General features: G+C 40.6%; 3 protein-coding genes across 4 annotated transcripts; 1 reads left to right on the top strand and 2 right to left on the bottom strand.

Moving 5' to 3' along the window:
- The first annotated feature begins 932 nt into the window (after nucleotides 1–932).
- On the top strand, nucleotides 933–2,517 carry LOC103702106 (LOB domain-containing protein 15). 2 transcript variants are annotated; one of them, XM_008784403.3, is made up of 3 exons: nucleotides 933–1,231; nucleotides 1,548–1,797; nucleotides 1,869–2,517. In XM_008784403.3, exons 1-3 carry the CDS (start codon nucleotides 1,218–1,220, stop codon nucleotides 2,259–2,261), a joined length of 657 nt encoding a protein of 218 aa, XP_008782625.1. In that variant the 5' UTR covers nucleotides 933–1,217; the 3' UTR covers nucleotides 2,262–2,517. The 2 variants fall into 2 exon arrangements, with proteins under 2 accessions (XP_008782625.1, XP_038980277.1); XM_039124349.1 differs by having other exon boundaries at nucleotides 933–1,306.
- A 6,298-nt stretch (nucleotides 2,518–8,815) lies between these two features.
- Nucleotides 8,816–10,929, bottom strand: LOC103702105 (peroxidase 4-like). Its single transcript, XM_008784402.4, has 4 exons — nucleotides 10,651–10,929; nucleotides 10,371–10,562; nucleotides 10,101–10,266; nucleotides 8,816–9,431 (listed from the first exon to the last, which is right to left on the bottom strand). Exons 1-4 carry the CDS (start codon nucleotides 10,924–10,926, stop codon nucleotides 9,040–9,042), a joined length of 1,026 nt encoding a protein of 341 aa, XP_008782624.3. The 5' UTR covers nucleotides 10,927–10,929; the 3' UTR covers nucleotides 8,816–9,039.
- Nucleotides 10,930–15,952: 5,023 nt separating this feature from the next.
- Nucleotides 15,953–20,634, bottom strand: LOC103702104 (protein NRT1/ PTR FAMILY 5.1). Its single transcript, XM_008784401.4, has 4 exons — nucleotides 20,274–20,634; nucleotides 19,647–19,864; nucleotides 18,345–18,901; nucleotides 15,953–17,043 (listed from the first exon to the last, which is right to left on the bottom strand). Exons 1-4 carry the CDS (start codon nucleotides 20,374–20,376, stop codon nucleotides 16,164–16,166), a joined length of 1,758 nt encoding a protein of 585 aa, XP_008782623.1. The 5' UTR covers nucleotides 20,377–20,634; the 3' UTR covers nucleotides 15,953–16,163.
- Between the last annotated feature and the right edge of the window lie 1,168 nt (nucleotides 20,635–21,802).

The following is a 21,802-nucleotide window of genomic DNA, read 5'->3' as shown; positions in this document are numbered from 1 at the left end:
AACATTGAGCTACTCATTTACATTTAGTCATGTTTAATCAGTTACTAGGCATTTTCTTATGATCAGCCAGGCAAGTTCTTCCAAAGGAAAAAAGAAAAAGAACAGAAAAAAACAATGCAAGCTCCCAATCAAAATTCACTCTGATATAGACATCAAGCTTGCCCATAAATTAAGCAGCATTGAAAAAGAAAGATGATTTTGTTGGGTAATGGTTTCTGTTTAACATAGCACGCTAAGCAACAATTTAAATTGCACTCAGTGTGATATATTCGATGTTCTTTAAAATGGTTAGCACTTGATAGAAAACATCTTAGGTTTAAGTGCTGCCCCACGTAATTTGATGTCCCATTAGTCATTCTTTTTTTTTTTTTTGAACGGATAAGCCACTGTCATGATGGTCCCATAATGACAGCGTCCAACTATGATCTGACAACCACTCAACTATCTAATTTGCTCTCGTATCATTTTACACATCATGAGAATTTTGTTTCGTGCTGTGTATTCCTTGCATGATTAAGATATCAATGCTCTATTCTTTGATATAGACATCAAACTACCACCACTTTAACTTAGCTTGGCCATAAACATCTGATATTTGAATTAGTTTGCATCAATTAACTATGTCTGATTTGTTACTAAGTACTTAAGGAAAATTTCTCTATCCACATTCTGGTGACAAGCAAGGGTGGGTTTTAAAGTTGGCTAAATGGAAAGATCCAAACAAGAGGCAAAGAGATCTTTTAGGGCTCCCTATTGAAGATCCCTGACAAGCCAAACCCTTGGTTTGATATCTTAGAAAAGTCAACATCTGGAGGGATTCCACGTGAGCAACCGGTGCTAGAGCTGGCATTCTCTGCCAAAAGAAAAAAAAAATGGAACTCTAACACCCCTTCTCTCTCTCTCTCTCTCTCTCTCTCTCTCTCTCTAAACCATCAATTATTCTCTGTCTCTCTCCCTTTTCTGCAATCTTCATCAACTATAGGGGATCCATTACTGAACAATAACAGCCAAATACATACCATTATTTCGTTATTTCTTCATATCTTTCTATCTTTTTCTTTCTTCGAAGCTTCCTCTTTTGTGGCCCTGTGATGGTAGCCTAGGCCCACTTTCCCCTAAATATACCTTGCCTTTCAAGTACTCCTTTCTTTCTTCATATTCCATCTCTCTCTCTCTCTCTCTCTCTCTCTCTCTCCATTGTCAAGGAGCATGCCTGAATGTCCACAGCAAGGTAAGGAGCAGAGAGAAAGAATCTTCTCCAGAAATAAGAAGAGTCCAAACCCTAAGTCTATGATCTACTTTACGGGTATTTTTTCCTCCTATTTCTTGAGCTTGGAAACCGCAGACTCGACCTTGATCAATCTTTCTCAAACAAACACCACAGACCCCATCCCTATAGCTTTACTATCTAGAAGGGAGACCAGAAAATCTAACCAGTATCAAATTTTGTTTATGGGTGTCATAAGATAGACCAAAACCCTAACCCTAATTCCCTTTTCCCATGACATCCTCTAACTTTTGTTTTCCCTTTCTTGGTTGCACCACAGGGAGAGGGCTGATGAAGTAGGCAAGAATATCAAGAGAGAACCCGATGTTCCCGATCGCATGGCACGCCGTCACCTGCTAGGTCCGGTGGGAAACTTAAACACCATCACTCCATGCGCCGCTTGCAAGCTCTTGAGGCGGCGATGCGCCCAAGAATGCCCTTTCTCTCCTTATTTCTCCCCTCATGAGCCCCAAAAGTTTGCTTCAGTTCATAAAGTCTTTGGTGCAAGCAACGTCTCCAAGATGCTAATGGTAAGAATCGCCTACTCTCCCTCGCATCCATTAAATTCCTTGGTATTTATCTTGCTGGTTCTTATAATTAGGAGGTTCCCGAGAGCCAGCGGGCCGACGCGGCCAACAGCCTTGTCTATGAAGCGAATGTGAGGCTGAGGGACCCTGTCTATGGGTGCATGGGGGCGATCTCGGCGTTACAACAGCAGGTTCAGGCCTTGGAGGCTGAGCTCGCAGCGGTGAGAGCTGAGATATTGAAGTACAAGTACAGGTCTGCTGGTGCTACCGTCCTCCCCACATCTCATGCTGCTGCCCTTCTAGCCTCCTCCGGGGAGGTCTCATTTGGTGCATCGCTGCCGCCCATCACAACTCCAACAGCCCCTCCTGCAGCTCCTGCTTCGTCTTCCTCCTCTATGTACACCGCTGCATCGAGCTCCACCGACTATAGCTCCACCACAAACGAAAATGTCCCATACTTCGGCTAAAGACTTCGATTTTATTTAGTCACGAACCATCCGGAATAAACGAAGAAGGAAATATTGGTTGGCTCGAGGACTGCCTTTTGGATCTCAGACTTGGTTGATGGTTGGAAGCTCATGCTCATCTCCTAGAACTTGTTAAACTATGCCTCTGATTATCTCCCATGCCGCAGCTTTCTTCCAGTGTTTCTCTTTCTTTTTCTTTTTCTCTTTTCCCCCACTAGAATGAGATCTTTCCATCTCTCATGGTTCATGGACATAATTTTGGAGTCTTTGCATCTTATTCCACATCTGAGCCATTGTTAGTAAATTATAGTTAGGCCTTGAGATAACTTTCTTCATGAAAAAGGAAAATCCATAATTTTTAGGCCATATAAAATATTTTGTGCCTGCAGTTGATTTCAGTATTTTCCCTAAATTACTGAAGCACAATTCTAATCTTCTGTAAATGAAAAATAGAGGCGGGCCGGTGGTCTCCTTGCACGCGCGTGCGATCTAGTTGACTGAACTGGGTCTGGGTTTCCTCACATGTTTGTCCGTGCCCCCGAGACCTCAAACTTCTCAGCATTAAAGGAGAGGGGACAGAAGGTACGACTGATTTGATTCTCCCAACGTAGGCCAGAAGCTTCTCAGGATTCGGGCATGGGTTCGTCATCCCCTTGGGGATTTGCGCGCAATGCCAACCCTTGAGAAATTGAGTGGCAAAGAGAAGGGCTAGACAAACCTACCACCCTCAAACTTTGCTATGATAGAGTCCATCTTTCTCCGATTGTTTTCGCATTACAATACTAGTTCTGCTTGATACCGTTGTAACATCTTTCTAGAAATCGAGAAAAAATTATCTCGTATCTAAATCTTGTTTAGAACTGTTCATGCATTCTGTAACGTGGCGAACATAGATATTTTCTACGTGTGGAGGAAGCGTGTAGAAATTGCTACCATAGCACGAAATTTGCAGGTCCCTTTTTCCCTTTTTAGAGCCATCTCATGCTGCAGTACATGGTTGCATGCAATAAAACAAGTGATGCACCAGGTGACACCAAACATAGGTGGAAGCAAATATAGTGGGTATACGTCGTCTTGCATCACATTGTATATTTTCTTTAAAAAAAAGAAAGAAATGGTCTTTGTTTTATTGGTTGGTCCAAGAACTTGTCAGCTAGTTGTATTACTAAAGCTAGATAGTTTCTTAGCGTGTGGAGTTCTACTTTGATCTCTATGGGGATGGTGAAGGAGAAGACGTCGGACGCATTATAATTTTTTTTTTCTTTTGATAAGGAGCTGCATGGCTTTGCTCTCATCCATTTTGGTTTATATGCTGTTTAATTATACATGAGAAGGAGCTCGCAGTAGCTCCCATGAATGTGATAGGATTAGGTCTTCCATTGTGGTTGCTTGAAATGGTTTTGCATCATAGCTTGTCATTAATTACTCAACTCCAAATACTTAATGGTGTAATAAAATGAATGGTCTAGCATGAAAAACAATATAATAATAGTCCATCCGCTTCTCCAATATCTCGAGATGTGACAAGGCAAATCTGGAAATACTTCTAAATATCATAGATACTTGTTGAGATTATAGCGCGCAGATCTCTATGTTCACCTTATCAGAGTTAGAGAATATTATAGAAGAACGTTTGAAGAGCATCATGTTTATGTTTTCACTTGCGTTTTTCCTTTCTCAAATGCCAGATTAAGGAATGCAATGCTAAGGTGAAGCCAGCCTCTTGCCTATCAAGAAAACAAAAGGACCCCTTCAAAGGGAATTTTTCAGAGATATTCACTTTATTACTTTATTTATAGCAAAAGTGTTTTTTTTTTATTGCACGAATGATCTATTTTGGATTTTTCTAGACCACTATGTGGCTACCAGCAAATGAATGCTCACGTTTACCCTACAAATATTTGCTTGCTAGTAATGGATGCACACATTTATATGTTGGTATACAAATAAAAAAATAAAAATCTTATAGTTACCATGACAGCAAGAGTTTTAATGGTAAAGTACAACAAAAAATTGAGTTGGGCACAAAGAAAATGGAGTGTGTTTTTTCTCTTCTCCCCTTGGTGAGGATATTTATCACCAAATAAATTTAAATCCAGGACATCTCTCAGGTACTGCGAGGGATGTCAACCATTGTTATAATATTCTCCGAAAGATTCCTGAATTACTCTCAGTTTTTTCTTTGAATTATTCCCCAAAAATAAATATTGATCTAGAACCATTCCATTATTCTCGAATCGCATACAAATTCTATGATTTATTCACAAATTATTCTCGACTAATGTAAAAAATTTTTACGTGTCACAGATTATTATATTATTGCTATAGACAATCTTTTTCCCATTATTAATTTGTACTTTTGTCTCTTCTATACTTAGTTTTAAGTAAATAAGTTTATAAATATTTTAAAATACTTTTTAAAAATTTTGTTCTTTTTTCTAATTTCTTGTTGTCTATTTTTTAAAAAAAAATTGGATAAACTTTTAATTATTTCAATTTTCTGAATTATTATATCTAGCTGAATTGTTCCCAAACCTATAATTTGTGACTATGATAGCAGCCGTAAGCTCCTGGTTGGTGGATGGTTTTGATATTTGTGACCTCAACAGAAATTATTTAAAACCAAACGCTCATCAAAGTTCTGCCAACCTGACAGTGTCACAAGTTGGATTATTGGTTATGTTATAATTAATTGGTTCTTTGTTGAATGAAGTTGATGAGCTTCATTTCACGTCTCGTCTACTCATTCGATAACCCTCCCAGGACATGGCCGCTCACAGACTGGAGGCTGGCGTTATTTAATAAAACTTCTTCGTGCAGCATTTTTGTACAGCTTTGATTAGAACTTTGGACGTAACATGCACAAGTTTAATGTCCGCACGTAGGGTTTCAAACAAATCCGGGAGTCCGTCGATTCTAAGGGAAGACGAATTGATCCTTCAAATACACTACAAGGGTCTATTTATAATCTTAGTGGGTGCATATTTTATTTTCGAAGGGGTATGTATGTAAGAGCTTAGGTGAAGCATAAAGTGATGTGGAAAGAAAAAATGATCTGTTCTTTTTCTATCTTCTAGTTGGCTACAGTGAAGTGTCAATGTGCAAGCTGGATGGAGCTCATCAGCATGATTTGTGAGGAGTAGCTACACCTACATATAAGCACTTTTTTTTTTTAATGAAACATCTAAGCACATATTTGGTGCACAGCATATTCACATCATCAATACTACAAAACATAAGCATGTGTATTTTTATGCAGTTTGCGTCCATTAATCCGCGATCTCCAAATGTAACAAATTAAATGCAATGAATGATGTACAGAGTTATGGTATATTTATAAGCCGATTGGAACACTACAGTCGACATTATTTCTTTTTTTTTTTTTTTTTTTGTTTTGAGAGGTGAAGCAACATGATTTCTTAATCATAGATGCGTCATAGTTTTGCGGTTCAAAAATGTCCTTCCACGATTTGGGTGGCCATGCCGCTTTTTTTTTTCTTTTTTGTTGGGGTCAAAACGGCATCTCATTTTTAATAAATTAAATTTGAGTACATTCTAGCACATGTCGACACACGTACAGAGAACAGGAAGAATGAAGAAAAATAAAATAGAGAGGAGAAAAAAAAATAAAATTACGTCCTATAGAGGAAAAAAATAACATGGTTTCGACAGACTTCCATGCTTTCTCTCTCTCTCTCTCTCGGCTAATTTGTTGAATATGTAGAATATCTGCTAGCTAGCTCACATATATATATGGGGTACAATTTTTTCACATCAACAATTTTTACATGTATGAGTGATGTTAATTAATATGTTGTGTCAATGTATGACATGTACCAAATCTTGAAATAGGACCAACTTGATAAGTTGATCTAGAAAAATCTTTAGTCTTGGTGTGGGCCACTTTGGCAACTATAGGTAGGATTGGATAAGGTTTGGGAACAAGATCCGCCACGTTAAGAAGTCGAATCACGAGCCAAACTTTTAGAGACCATAATTTGATCATATAATGTTCGATTGAGATGTTTTTTTTTTATTATTTCGTAACTGTTTTAAATCTATGACGCAATGTCCCATCTTTTAGGGGCGATGCCCCCTAGCGTTCAAATCTAAATTCTATCATTTGGGCTTTGAAACATGTCGATTAAATCGGTTTTTTTTTAGGTGAGACTTTGATCGAACGTATCTTCCAATTGAAGAAGAATTAGATAGAGTGATAAAAAGTAGAGTTGATTTAAAAGTTAAAATGTACATCCTGAAGAATTTTGGCTTTTTAAAATTTATTTCTATTAGTCAATACTATTTTAGAAAAGAGTTCGATTAGAACTAGAAAGAAAATTTTGATTTGAATTGTGCAAGAATGGATCTTGTCATTATAAATAGAGGTTGTGTACCTCGGTTTTAGATTATCATGAAGAAAAAGGGATTTAAACCTTACTTTTGTAATTCTTCTATATTTTTCTAATATTTTTTTTGAAAAATTTGAGTTGAACCAGTTGAAAAAAAAAAAATTCTCTCCACAGCCGGATCATAAGCTATTTATAAAAATCGAACCCATTGGTTACCTTGTTAAAATCCCTTTATGCCCAAGATATTGCATCACTTCCCTCATTTAACGATAGTAACATCTCCATTATATATTTTTTAATTATATTTCACAACTCAATTACATAATTATCCCACTAACCAACTTGAGAGAATTAGGCATCCTTGAAGAATTCCTATGCCATTGTTGAATTGGACATATACAAGGGGGATAAGTTAAGGAGACTTGGAGGAAAATTGAAGACGGACAACCCTAGACTGTTATCAACATAGGATGGTGATTTTTTTTTTTTTTTTTGCTAAAAAAAAAGGGAGCAGGGGGGAGGAAGGGACAAGCCCAACCCCGCGTAGCAGCCCCCACTGGGCCCCCCACCCCGCCAGGAGAATGTTCGATGCGGGCAAACCGGGTCGTGTGTTGGGCACGCCGACCTATTTTACTTATACCCTCCCCACCCGTGAGCCGGCTTGGTTACCCGACCCGACCCTCCGTGTGAGTACGTCACACCTGGCACCACCCAGGCTATCAGCCGACCAGTAGCACTTCCAGACCCCGTGTCCAGGCGTGGAGCATTCGGTCCCCAAATTTAATCGACGCCCGCGCGTTTCGAACCTGGAACCACTTGGTTGGAAGTAAACGCCCCGTTCCAACTGAGCTACCACCTTGGTGGTATAGGATGGTGATTGACTAGGTTCCCTAGTGCTGCAACATTCATGTGTTTTTATTAAAGAAGATTTGTTTTGAGAGAAGATTAGGCGAGCCTAATCAATTTAATTAAATAAATGAAGGAATAACTAATGGAGAATTTGCAGTTACGTGGATTTATGGCCAAAGTGCTAGTTGACTATAAGAATCAGATACTTCTTCATTTTTTTCTTTCTTTTTTAATTTCTTTTCTGTTGTGGAAGAAAAGTATATTAACCATATGGTTTCATATGCTTGAAGAATTATATCATAAGATTCATGTATCAAAACACTTGAATTTGCATCAATTCATGCTCCACCTAATACCAAACCCAACCTCAAGCGGATTCCAACTTTTGAATTGAATGAACTATAATGGCTAAAGTAACAAACAACTGTAACATTTAATACTTGTGGAAGAAATAAATAAGAGAGCAATATCATCGGAATAAGAAATTTCTAAAGGTTACTCGGTTAAATTCATCATCCAGTTCATTTTACCTTTTCTCAGCAAACAAGTGGTCCACCCTGATTATCTTTAGCAAGCCCGCGGCCCAATTGGGTAAAACGAATAAAGGACTAATGGGCCACGACCAATCCGCCCAGTCTATAAGTGGACTTCAAAACGTACCCAAATATTCATCCACGTCTTTCTTCTAAGTGATAAGGGGCGAATGTTTCCACCTAGGGGTGCAATTGATCCGAGCCGAGTCAGCCAAGTAGCTTGACTCAATTTAAAATACTTGGGCTCAAAACTCAGCTCAAGATTGATCGAGCCTTGATGTTCAAGCCTGAACTCGATCCGGTAAAAAAAAGAAGAAGCAAAACTCGAGATCTATTCGATTTAACTTGAATAACAATTAAGTTGGACTCGAATTTGAATTCAACCTTAATCATAATTTTAAAAAAAATAATTAAAATAAAATATAACATAATATTATATTTTAAAAAATTTAATTAATATTATGTATTAATAATATAATAATACATATATGTGTATATGTATATGTACACACATACATATGCATATATACATACATACTTATGTATGTATGTATTTTGCTAGCCAAAGTATTTTGCTACTTAAACTCAAAAAACTGCCCAAGCTAGTCAGAACTTCCACCTAGTCAGTATGGCTCAAGACATCAGACTCATTCAACCGGCCTAATCATGTTTTTTTTATATATGTCATCATATTACCAATAATGAGATGCATTTTCTTTTGGGCCAATACTTGACTGGTCTGCAACAGATAATATCAACTAAAAAAAGGGTAGTTCGGCATTTGGGGAAGAAAGTAGAGCTAGAAGACACCTTTAAATCAAAGAAACAAATAGGCAAAATAAAACAATTACTTTAGTTAATGTCCATCACATAGCAACCCAGAAAAAAAAAAGGCAAAACAAGAACGGAAACCACATCTGGAAACAGGGAAGGAGACTCTCAGGATAACATGTAGACACACTTCACCACTACCGTGTCCTCGGATTGTATCCTAGTCAAAAACCATGACGTTTATTACTGTTACGTAGAAAAGCCCATGCTCTCCCCTTAATTAATCTTCCTGCAGTTCTTCCTGATCTCGCCTTGGGACCCTGTGAGAGGGCTGATGTCTCCCATCTTGATCATCGCTGCGACGAAGTCAGAGCTGAACTTGCTCGGATTGGTGCTATAAGTGCTGACCAGAGAGTCTGTGGAGCCTTTGTTGAATAGTTGTTGGTCAGAGTGGAGCAAGCCTTTCTGGTTGACAAGGTTCTTGAAGTAATCGTTGTCGAAGCTGGTTGGAGTCTGGAGATCTAGAGGTGCCAAGTTGTTGTCCCCATTGCCGGAGGTGCTCGGGCAATTCGACCGCCGTGTTTTATCGAATGAACCGTCGATGTTGGTGTCGTTGTATATGCGAGCCCTGAAGGATGTGCACCTTGCTTGCCCAATCGTATGCGCACCTATTTAAGATAACTAATTCAGAACAATAATACAAAGGAAATACATATTATTTTTTTTTTTGAAACTTCAAATTTTAATCCAAAATTATTGGATATAATTGTTTAGTTCTCGATCTTCCTGAGCTTTCAACAAAAAAAAAAACGAAAAATTATGAAACAATTATGAAAAAATTAAGAAAGAAAGAGATTTCTTAATAAAAGCCGAATGGTCTAACTCCCTTCTAGTAAAAAAAAAAAAAACAATTTTGAAAAAAAATTTTATAGCTATTCCAGAAAGAGTAGAAATAAATTTTATGATTACTTTTTTTCTCTCTTTCTAGCATAATTTCTTACAACTTGAACGCCAGAGTGCAAAAGTAATAGTTGAAGAAAATGGTTGATTTATGTCTCAATCAGCTGTCCACCAGCTCTTTTGACATTGAGTCACAATGCAATTTTTTTTTCTTTTTTTTATGCGATGAAATATGGAACTGCAGCAAAATAAGACTGTTTCTGGGGCAGAGGAAGTAACAGAGGGCCACCCAATCACAAGCACAACCTTCGTCAAAGAATACGATGTAAGAAGTGGACAAGGGGAAAAAGAGAAAACGCAAAGGACAAGACAAGAAACTCCATGCATGCTACGTGGCTGCAGTTGTGTATCTATGTGGACTTTGTCGAGGGCCATACCAGAGAGCGCAACCATTTCGTTTGCGGAGAGACCCTGAGCCGAGAACTTAGAGATGAGATTGCTGAGGCTTGAGGTTGGAGGGGGGATGTTATTGTTGGCCCCAGAGAGGCTTGCTGTCCTTGCGTCCCTTCTCCCCAGCTTCACATTCCAATTAGGCCCACCAAGCTGCACACCATCCATCATATACAATTAGAAATATAAGCTAGAATCAACCATTCCAAGAAGCAGAGCATGGCAAGGTTGCGCCGAAGGCATCCAAGCTTACTCACAAGGACCACAGAGTCCCTTGCAGAGATCGCCAAGATGTCGGCACACGATACGACCCCTGGGCATGCCTTCTCTACCGCAGCCTTTATCTTGTCGATGACATCGAAGCCCCTGGCGGAGTTCCGGTTCGGGTTTGCGGTCTTCTCACCGGTGAAGCTCGAGGTGTCATCTAGGAGCAATGACCCATCGCACCCCTATAACAAGCATGCACGGTTGTTATTCGTGAATGCAAAGAGTGCAGCTTAATTACAAGCTAAATTGAGTTAGAGATCATTCAAGTACATTGACAAAGCAGTCATGGAAGAAGAGGCGAAGGATCGAGGCACCCATCCGCTTCTCGCTTGAGATAGCGGATTGGATGACCGGCTGCACTGTGGAGAAGAGATTTGGGCAGGTCTTTGAGTAAAAGTTGGTAGAGAGCTGGGCTGAGGAGCTCCCCAGGAAAAGGAGCACAAGGGCTAGTGCCAAAGAAGCCATGGTGGTGGAAGAAGCCATATCTCTGATGGTCAAGTATGTATGATGGAAGGAGACTATGTTTAATTGGCTTGTGGAGAGCATACTGGATATTGGGACATATATATAGCCATATAGGAGGGGAAGGGAGGGTTGGTTGGCTGGTGTCGAGGTTCATGGCACTATCTAGGAGCCTAATTGTGAAACTTCTGGCTACATGGGATCAAGGGGAGAAAAGGGGCATTCACATTGATATGTTTGAAAGTGCATAAATGGTCTATTTCTGAAATAAATAAATAAAACGCGGTTTGCTTGCTGTGAGGATAAAGGTTTGTCAAAAGACGGTGGCCCCTTTGTTCCTCCATTGAAGAACAAGTGTGAATCCTTTTTTCTCTGATGGAATTGTCAAAGGATCTTGAGGCCAACCTACCTAGATGATATAATTGGTTTATAGCTGGCTGTCGAAGTTTCGAATCCTCAAAGTAACCTAGAGTTAGGCTAATTTTAGCCATTTGGTGTGGATTGTATCAACTTGGGTCGTGGAATTAAGGAAGGGTAGATTTATTCAGGAACTACCATGTGTTGAGGTCTAATTAGTAGATATTTTGAGAGCTACAAGTCATGTGAATTAGGCCAAAGTATCTCACACTTTGTCAATCTGAGGACAGAGTGGCTACCTTGTTTTCTTTTTTTTTTTTTTTTTTGTAGATATGTGATGGTGATTCTCCTTCTGATATATGAACTCGAAAAGAACCAGAGTTCTGTTTGGCTTGCATCAAATGTATTTTGGATCTTGGTGTCAAATGAGTACTCTTTTTTTTTCACTCTTTCAAAGGAAGAGAGAAATATCCACCTGCGCTATCGTCATTTAAGGTGCTGTTAATTGGATAAACCATCGAAGACTGAGTCAAGACCTCTGGCTGCTATAAGCATATGGCATAGAGATGTGACCACCAGGGAAAGCCTCAGTTCAGTATTTAATTGTCCTCCATGACCTCATAGGATTGCGAAAGAGTTTTTTTTTTTTTTTGAGGAGTAAGAGTCAAATAATTCAAGAATAATGAGGTTGGCATTATAAATGGCTCACTCAAGCTCATTGGACTAGAAAACAAGGCAGCACCTCAAGTCAGAGGCACAGGGTAAGACTTGCTTATTTTTTCGAAAACGGCTTCCTCTTTTTTTTTGGGAGAAATGAGGGGGGAAAATGGCTTGCTTATGAACAAGCTGAGCATGTATGACCCTCAATTTGTAATGATAAACAGTAGCTAGGCCGAGGTCAACATGGCTGAAGACAGATGAGCTCGAGCAGCGAAACTTATGTGGTTGATCTGCGCCTGGTTGATCCAAACCTCCACATCTATGGCTTGTATGCACTCCTATGCGTGTTAGAACCAAAAAGTGGTCAAGAGTCAATTAGTAGTGCATGGTTAGGTATGCAGGTTGGTTTTATTTGGTACTTGCATTAGGCTCAAAGTCTTTGCACTCGATATTATTAGTTGCCATTTCCTGAAAGACTGAAACCTTGTGTCATTGAATCGTTCCTTGGTCGTTTCGGCGGCCATGTAAAGCCTTAAATTCTGAGAAACCTAATCCACCAAAATGTCAAGTGGCAACCACGGGCCAGAGTGAAACATTTCGACGTAAGCCAAGGTATGGATGGGGACATGGCAATAGGACGGTTTATGTCTCGACAAGGTTAGGTAACTTCTTAACATTTAATATCAAGCAAGTCATGAAAGATTTTGCAAATCTAGAACAGCAAAAAAAGTGAGGACTCAACCAGGGACAATCATTAATGTAAAGATTAATTAGTATGCATCTGCCGACCGTTCCAATCAGATTCGAACTTCTAATATTATTGACTTGTAGATTACAAGCCACATGGCCTGCTAAGTTCTTCCCAAGATGTGGATCCCTCAAATCTCCTAATGTTGGCATAGCCTATGTTTTTGTTTTAGTCTACCTTTCACAAACAATTTTGTTTCGGAATCTAATTATTACAATCCTTTCTCTTATAATCTATGAGACTCTTGTAGGAAGGGCTTGGCTACACACTAACTTGTATCATGTAGAATAGGTATGTTGCCTTTCCAATACACAATATACATTGACATGGAGGTTCAAAAATGGGTTATGAGATCAGAGATCAATTTTGAAGGGCTAAAGGCCAACCCGAGTTGGGTTGGGTCTTTGTCATCTGATCAGAATTGGTCTACGGGGCCTCCAATTCTTTGGAATCTGAGCTCTGAGAATGGAAAATCCTAGTTGGGTCAATGCGAGCCATTGTTTCTAAGCCAACCCCAACAACCGAAATGAAAGAGACGTTTTTTTTTTTTCAAACATCTCACATCTCTTTCTAAAAAGACAAAAAGCTCATATACGCGGGTGCCAACTAGTCCATTTAGTTAAATCATTGGGCTGTGGTATTCAATAATCCGGGTTTGAATCTCGCATCCATCAAGAAACATATATTAGAGGAACCTTGTATGGTTTGCTTAAGGGATGGGGGTCATATCTTTTGTGCGAGATAAGGATTCGCATAAATCCACTATTGAACCGTGCAATAGGTGCTTCGAGATCTATGCAAGCGAATAAATGAAGAGGATCTAAGTGCTTTAAGATTTAGGATGCAATCTAATGATTAACATCATGAAGGTTGTCTTAAGTACAAGTACTCCACCTTTTGCTTAAGGTTGTCTCTCGCAAGAAGATAACACCCAAGTACTTTTTTGTTTAATTATTTTTACTCTACTTTTGGCTTTTACTATGAGAAAACGCACATTCAAATAACCACCATTATCTATTAGAAGAAAATTAGAAATGTCCCCCTTCAGCCATACAAGTACTATCTTTATGTTGTCATCTCCTTTTGAAAAATGACCACATCCCCTCAAAGCGCATTACAGCCGTACAGCACAATGGGGTAGTTCAAGCTCTATTAAGAACAGGAATGACATTTTCTTTCAGTTTTTGAGTTATTCATGCCACATAAGGATGTTATCATACTTTAAAAGAAAACGAAGAAAATAAAAAACAATCACCATACTAAATGGATGATTAGGGTTATTGCTTACTAGCATTTTTTTCATAAGAACATAAAGTAATCACCTTTTAGATATATTTTACATTGGATCATTGAGTGGGTAAATGAATTTATTTGGAGTTTAAGAGAGATCCGTTTTTCTTTTTTTTTTTTTTTGGGGGGGGGGGGGGGGGGGGGGTTGCTATCGTAGCACTCCCCTTGAAAGACTTGCTTCCACGCCATGGGGCCAACTGGATTGGCCGGAGTAGCTAGCACGTAGAAAATTCGAAGCCACACCTCAAAATATCTGCAATAAAATTCATTTCATTCACTCTTGGAAATAATTTCATAAAAAACTTTTCTCCATTTCTCCTCAAACATTTTGATAAAATTAATAGCAAAAACTTGTCAAGATAAAATCATTATCTTTATCACAAAGTAAACACATGGCACGTCAATTAGGTGTAGTTGTTATTTGGCCACCATCTCAACCATATTATTTGATTCCAACCATTGTTTCATGAAAAAAGACACTCTTCCCATGACTAAGATCAAGAGTCACATCCTTCTAGTTTATTTTAGTCTATACCTACCGTAACGAAATTACAAGACCTAATGCCATGAGCAGACCAGTCCACTAGAGGAAGCCTTAGTTGAGAGCTCCAATTATCTGATTGAGAAGAAGTCTGTCTTCAAAAACACATCATTTCATGCAGATTATCTCATGCTATGTCCATTGTTATTGCAAATAAAGTGGGGTCGACCATATCCTCATCCACCAAACATACTTATTGTGAGTTGTAGAAAGACTATTCGGTCAAAATCTACTCCACTAAAGCCATCATTTTAGGTACAGCTCAGGTTCTAGAGAAAGAGGAAGGATGGATAAAAATCTATCATGTCCAAGTCTCTGGTTGCATGTTGCGTGTCAATTGAGAGTGGGAATGGCTGCGCTTCAAAAGCCATGCTGCCCTTAATGTACGTTCTTTTCAACCTTAGATTTCGTAAACACAAGAGCTTAAAGGGCCGCCCCCTGTTAACGTACTGCTTCTCTTTAAAATATTATAGGGCTATACTTTAGTTTATAGTCTAAATTGTCGGCTGCTACTGCTAAAATTGACTTCTATTTGGTCAAATTTGTTCATGGCATGCACGAAAAGCTTGTGAGTTTTTTCTTTTGAGGAAAGAAGAGCTTGCAGCTTGGCTCTAGATTTTCTCCAATTCACGTTGTTCAATAATCCAGTATTCCTGCATTGATTAGTTGTGGGTGATTGAATAGGTTAGGACATATAAACCATGGGTCCCATCATCTCTGTATCTGCCTGCCACTCAACACGGAGTTACTACGCATGGATGATGATGGGTTAAGTGGACTGGAAACCCCAGTTCATCACAAAACATAGAAGCATCCAAATTCTATCTTGATTATGAAATCATGCAGTTTCATGTAAACATGCAAGAGATGGATCTGGGCTAATACTAACAATTGATGTACATTTGGCACTGGTAAAACTATTAATTAAAGGATTAGACAAAGAAGTAGATGCCGTGGTTGGTGGATAAGCCCACAGCCCACATTATAATTGCGCTTAGTGTTGGGTTTTATTCGTGCCTCTCTCATTGCCCCATAAAATTAATACCTATATTTAGATGGGGCTCGGGCTTCCCATCGTCAATTTGGCTCCGTCACACCATCATGAGCTGAACTCAGGTGTGGAGTCAGCAACGCTGTGGCTCGAAAACTAGAATTTTACACTACATGAAGCTCAACAACCTACATAGCCAACCTCATTGTGACATAAGTCATGTACATAGATAACCGAATCTAGAAAATTGCTTGACAAGTGACAAGTCTCACACAAATTGTGAGAAAGTGCTACGCCTAATAGGCCTGCTAACCTATTACTATTTATTACGACTAACACATCGCATCAGTCGTTAATTGGACGCCACATTCTTGGGTCTTGACGGGTTTATCAAAGAGAAGTGGCGTAGTGTTGTGGCCTTCACAAATTTTCTCGAACAATGTTACATATATACGTAGATGTAATCTTGCAACCGCGTGTGAGCATGCGTACGTGCAAGCGGGCGCGTGCAACAAGGCTTGTATTCTTTTAACGGAGGGAGTGCCACCAATAGTTTCCTGGAATGATGGATTTGAGTACTTGACAACTTCGCTAACAAACTTAACAATGGTAGCGGAGCACCAGCCAATTAATGGTGGGCACCTTGACAGAGGGGGAGAGAGGAAATTATACAGAAGGTCGTAGTCCCACATATCCATCTTATACAGCCATTAGAAGCTTAAAAGTAATTACTGTCACACTCGCAACCCTAGAGAACTTGGGGGAGCATCCATAAGCTTCCCTTCCATCTCGACGCACAGCACCTTCCCCTCCATCGCCTCCAACGTCTCCCTCTTGTAGTTGTACTTGCTCGAAACCCAGATGAAGACCGCGAGATTGATCGCCGAGATAGCCATCAAGAATCCATAGTAGTAGTCCAAGTGGGAGTCGTTCAAGTTGTTCCCAATCCAGCTCTTCCCTCCACCTCTCCTCGTCAACTTATCAACCACGGTAACCAGTAGGCTATTCAGAAAGTTCCCGACGCCGATCCCGCTGGTGAAGAACGTCGTCCCCAAGCTCTGCATGGCCTCGGGGGACTGATCGTAGAAGAATTCGAGCAATCCGATGGCGTTGAACACGTCGCCGATCCCTAGCAAGATGTACTGAGGGAGTAGCCAGAAGATGCTCATGGGCACGATGTCTTTGGGGCCGTTGACATGGTATGATCCGATGACATGCATTCTTTCGAGCTCCACCAAGGAGGCAACCGTTATGGCGAGAACTTGGAAGCCCAACCCGATGCCGAGCCGCTGCAGGAGGGTGATGCCTCGGGGGTTCCCGGTGCGGTGCCGCATGAAGGGGACGAAGTAGCGGTCGTATATGGGCACCGAGAGGAGCATGGAAATGGTGACGAAGCTTCCGAGAGATGCGGCGGGGATCTGGAAGCCATGGCCGAGGCTTCGATCCAGGGTGGTGCCTTGCTTGACGAAGAGAGTGTTGACCTGGGCCCAGATGGTGCTGGGGATGAGGGTGGCGAGCCAGATGATGCTCATGCCGAGCACCAGCTTGGTCTCCTCCACTTGGGTCACCGTGCAGGGTCGGGGCCTTTCTTTCAGTGCTGCCTTGTCTAGAAACCTAACAAAAAAGATCACAAATTATTTAATAAAGATTAAGTGAACAGTTTTCAATAAATTAATATGATTCTGTGGTCATAGGCATGGCCCAAGTCCAGGCCCAATAAATTAGGCTTTTGTAAAGCTTGAGACAGCCGGAGCCTCGAGAGTGTGAATTGGGTTCTATACTACAGCACTCGTACTCTTTGATCTCATATCGAGGTCTGACAAAATTTTTTGACAAAGTGGTTCGATAATCAGCCTTACATGCAATTTGCCTGACACTTAGACAGCCTGGGCTTAGCTTTTTTATTTCCTCTTGGTTGTTATTTTAAAAATTCAAGACTATCAAGCAATATTCTCTATAAACATCAGGTTCTTCCTTTTTTTTTTTTTTATGTGTGCATTTTTACGAGAGAGGATTTTCATTAAAATATTCATTTTGTAGTCAGCACTTTTTTATAATAAAAACCGATGGAAAGTGCCTTAAGAATCAATCCTATTTAAAAATTTTAAATTTTGACTGGACTCCACTCAAGTTTCAAATAGTTAAATCTAGCCGCTGCTCATGGCTTCGTACCCCCACTAGTCCCCCACTAGTCGGCCATTAACGAGCACGTTGTTGTTCCCTAATAAATGTAATGTTATATAGCGCCACCAACTTACCAGTGCAACACTTGGCCGACGTGGCATAGTATTGGCTCGATTGAGGTCCGCGTTGGACCACTCATGCGGCACCACGTCAGACAAGCTGGTGAAGTTATCGGTGCTTCATAACATTTCACCTTTTTTTTTCCTTAGAGGTTCAGAAAAAAAGTGATAGCTCTCCGCTGCCTACCGCAAAATCCTGTACAACTGTGAATATATACCTTTTTACACCATTCATCTCAGAGATAGCCGGCTCGTATTTATTTCAAAAATATATTTGTTCACTTTTCAGCATGATATACGGTGTATCATAAAATTTTTTTAAAAAAATGCTGCTATCCAAGATGGTACGAAAGTGCAAAAGTCACACTCATAGTTCTTTATACCTCATAAATCAAAGTCAACCATCGGTGATATATCTGTTGTGTTTAGCACATCCATTTTTTTTTTTTTGGATATCACAAACACAGAACAGTCTTAATTGTAAAAACCAGCACCTGACACGTAAACCATGGTGTAGTCATTTGGGCAGCAACTGGGTAAAGTTTCCTAAGGTTTTCTACGTGACAAAGTTAGTACATTGACGACAGCTCCTACGTGACAAAGTTAGTACATTGACAAAGTTCCAGCATACCTATCAATACCACTCTCCGTGGGTAAGTATGAAAAGCGTACCTGAAAGCTGAAGTGTGATGCAGTCGGCGCTTTCCGGTGATCATATAATGCTGCGTCTCGAGCTCGTAGAGCTCCGCTGGGTCATTGGGTAGGATAAGCCTTCGATTAGCGAAAGCAGCCGCACAAACTTTTGCTATCTCCTTCGCGGGGCTCTCAGTCTTCCTGACCTTATGCCTATAATTCGGCGTGCCCAGGTAAAAGATGATGAGGGACACCATGAGGCCTGCGGTTGGGATGCCGTAGCCGAGACCCCACCCAAGGTTTTCCTGGATGTAAACGAGGCCAAGGGTGGCCATGAGTCCCCCCGTGAAGCTACTGAACATCCACCAGTTGAAGAAGGACACCTTTAGCTTCCTCTCGTGGGGGTCGAAGTCGTCGAACTGGTCGGCGCCGAACGTCGATATGTTGGGCTTGGTCCCCCCAGCTCCAATGGCCATGACATAGAGAGACGCATAGAAGAAGGCAATCTGGGATGGCGTTGCCTTGTTGCAGATCCCACTGGTGCAAGTTGGCCTGAAAGGCTTGAGGGAAACTGCCACGGTCAAGAGGACCATGCCCTGCGGGAACAGAAGGAAGAGGGGGTGAAAGTGTTGTTGCTAAAGATGGCCCACAGACCATTAAGATAAAGCAGCACTATATGGGTCAATAGAGACATGGACTCCCCACCAAATTATCTCGCCACTACTGTCGGGGATTCCATAACTTTTGGAGCCTGGTGCCACTTGAAAAAAAGGAAAAAGAATAAATCCAAAAACGAAATTCATGAGATGCTACTTCCGAGCCTTAATTTTTTGCTACAACGTTAAAAATTTCTGGTCATGGGTCTTGTTAATTCTATGTCATTAATTGGAAAAAAGGCCCATCATGCTTAACTGATGACAAGGCAACTGAGGCCGTAGCCGTGTTCGATCGGCTGGTTTTCACTATCACCAACTAGTTGGATGATGGAACGAAGGCAACCTGAGAATGGAACAATTAATAGTATTGGGTCCATCAGTCCCTTAATTCTCTTTCAAAATTTAATCAAAAGATCGTAAATTTGTGAACCAGAACTAACTCATGAAGTTTCCATCTCCAATCATGCATCATCATCTCCATCCTACCCAAGGCCCGTCCCCGACCAGAAAAATAATAATAATAATAATAATAATAATAATAATAATAATAATAATAATAAATCACTCCTCGTGATCACAATCCAACCTTCAGCAGTTGATGGTAATGAAACATACAAATTAAGTTCTTAGTGCACCACGCTTATTTCCTTGATTTGAATTCTGGTTAATTGCAATTATGACTTACCAAGACATAGATGAGAGACGAAATAGTGAAGGTCCAGAATCGGCCAAAGTAGGTATCGGCGATGTAGGCTCCGAGGATCGGAGTGATCCAAACGGAACCGGACCAGTTGTTAGCGCTCCTCACCGACGAGACCGTGTCCTCGTGTAGTTGAGTTGTCAAATAGACCACCAGATTTGAGGCTACGCCGTAGAAGGCCATCCTTTCAAACGCTTCATAGCCTGCTTGATCATTTCAACAAACAAAGTAGGTTCAATAAAGGTATTTTGGGGAAAAAGTTGCAGTAGTATCCTTGTAGCCACATAGATCCAAATCTAAAGAAGCACGACAAGGATCCATACCATTCAACACTATCCACTTAAGTAAACTCCCATGATCTCTCTCCTTACCAAACATATATGAAGGATATGGGTAGACAGAGATAAATTTTCAACTAAGATATATACATATTTCATGGAATCCAAGTGCAAGTGGCACGGTTGTATTTTCATTAATTTACTCATAAAGGAGACACGTTCCAGACAAATAATTGCAATAAAGAAAGAAACCATGATAGGATTATATTAAAAAAAATTGCTGTGATTCTAAATAACATAAGGAATACATGCAGATGGGTGCAGTTAGATATACCTACTAGGAAGGCACAAGCCCTCCACCTCCCGGTTCGAGAAGCAAGAACCGGTCTCCCACGGAGATCAACAGAGCCATCCTGTGTGTAGCCCTTGTTCTCCATTGGAGGCCGGGAGGACTCGAGACTTGGTGATGAGAAAGAGAGATGCGAGGCCGTGTCTAGGAGTTGGATGAGGGATAGCTAGGTGATATCCTTTGAGCTTCTTCTTCTTCTTCTTCAGAAGAAGAAGAAGATAGGCCACTCAAGATGGAAGCTACCTACAACTAGTGCTTTGGAGCTTGTCACTTAAATAAGCTATAGGCGTGCAACAAATCGATTGAGTTGTACGCGTTCTCTCCATTTTTTTCCTTCATTTAATTTCTTTGCTTTTTACTCACCCTTATTTTCTAAATATGCACTCCTTTAGCACTGCAGATGGTGTAGAAAGCAACAAGAAGGTATACAAGGGAACTCTTGGATAAGTGCTGTTTTGACTGCTGTTCTGGCTCTGTTTTTGACTCTTTTCGTGGTTCCCAATGACCCCTAAACCAATTGGTATAGGAGAAATAATCTAGTCCAAGCATTCGCCTTCTCACGTGCACGGGCTATGCCTTCTAGAGTCACGATCACTCGCGGGCACGTGCGGAAGAAGGTAACGTACATTAGAGCACTTACTCTCCGCGCAATCTTGGCCCGGAAATCCAAAGATTTTATTTACAAAAAAGAAAAAAAGGCCAAGATTTTTGTCGGTTTGGCGACTGCAGTTGAAAAGGATATAAAATTGCTGATAAAAATCCCACTCCAAAAAGAATCACGCTATCGGTTTGGCGTTTTCTTTAGCTTTACCGTAGATGTGATTGATAGCGTGTCAGGATAATTCTATTGGAACTGTGAAATTGGAAATAGAATTTTTCATATTATAGTGTATTAAAGGAGGCAAGGCCATGGAATATATGTTAAAAGAAAAAAAAATGAGAATGCTGAAATTTATGGTATTTAATTGGGGAACTTGCTCAGCGGTCCATTTATTGACCGAACTTTAACATTAAATCCCTGTTGACCGGTTGTTTAACAACCGGTCCATATATATTTTAACATTACTTTATGGGACAAAAATGCCCCCGCCTCTCCCATTCCCATCGAAGAAGGAGAAGAAAAAGGCAGCCGCCGGCCACGGCCCACCCCCTCCCGCGCCTGCCGCCGCGCCCGCCACCCGCCCCCTTCCGCACCCGCTGCCCCCTTCCGCGCCGCCGGAAATACCTCCGCCCCCACGGTGGGGAGGTGCCAAAGAAGAGGAGCCGCTGCCCCCCCGGTGGCCCCATCCTGCGGCCGCCACCGTCCGACCCCCTTCCGTAGCTGCCGGCCTCGCGAGAGGAGAAGGGAGAAGGAAGAAGAAAGAAGGAGAAGGGAAGAAGAGAAGAAAAAAAAAGAAAAAGAAAAGAAAAAAAAGAAAATGAAAGAAAAAGAAGAAAAGAAAATAAATTCCTAGACAAGTTAACTGTGTTCACAGACAACTTAACTGTGTTCACAGACCTGGAGTCGACCCCTT

The sequence above is a fragment of the Phoenix dactylifera genome, chromosome 3 (genome assembly GCF_009389715.1).
Source record: "Phoenix dactylifera cultivar Barhee BC4 chromosome 3, palm_55x_up_171113_PBpolish2nd_filt_p, whole genome shotgun sequence".
NCBI lineage: Eukaryota > Viridiplantae > Streptophyta > Magnoliopsida > Arecales > Arecaceae > Phoenix > Phoenix dactylifera.
The sequence above is the reverse complement of the archived record's forward strand: the minus strand, read 5'-3'. Positions and strand labels throughout refer to the sequence as shown.

What these genes read in the sequence shown, in the direction of transcription:
- LOC103702106 (XM_008784403.3), top strand. An exon ending in ACGTCTCCAAGATGCTAATG is followed by an intron (nt 1,798 to 1,868) that starts GTAAGAATCGCC and finishes TCTTATAATTAG; the next exon opens with GAGGTTCCCGAGAGCCAGCG.
- LOC103702105 (XM_008784402.4), bottom strand. Translation starts at nt 10,926, where the DNA reads ATGCTCTCCACAAGCCAATTAAACATAGTCTCCTTCCATCATACATAC. An exon ending in TCCATGACTGCTTTGTCAAT is followed by an intron (nt 10,563 to 10,650) that starts GTACTTGAATGA and finishes TGCTTGTTATAG; the next exon opens with GGGTGCGATGGGTCATTGCT. An exon ending in CAAGGGACTCTGTGGTCCTT is followed by an intron (nt 10,267 to 10,370) that starts GTGAGTAAGCTT and finishes GATGGTGTGCAG; the next exon opens with CTTGGTGGGCCTAATTGGAA.
- LOC103702104 (XM_008784401.4), bottom strand. Translation starts at nt 20,376, where the DNA reads ATGGAGAACAAGGGCTACACACAGGATGGCTCTGTTGATCTCCGTGGG. An exon ending in GGCTTGTGCCTTCCTAGTAG is followed by an intron (nt 19,865 to 20,273) that starts GTATATCTAACT and finishes ATGATCAAGCAG; the next exon opens with GCTATGAAGCGTTTGAAAGG. An exon ending in CATCACACTTCAGCTTTCAG is followed by an intron (nt 17,044 to 18,344) that starts GTACGCTTTTCA and finishes CTTTTTTGTTAG; the next exon opens with GTTTCTAGACAAGGCAGCAC.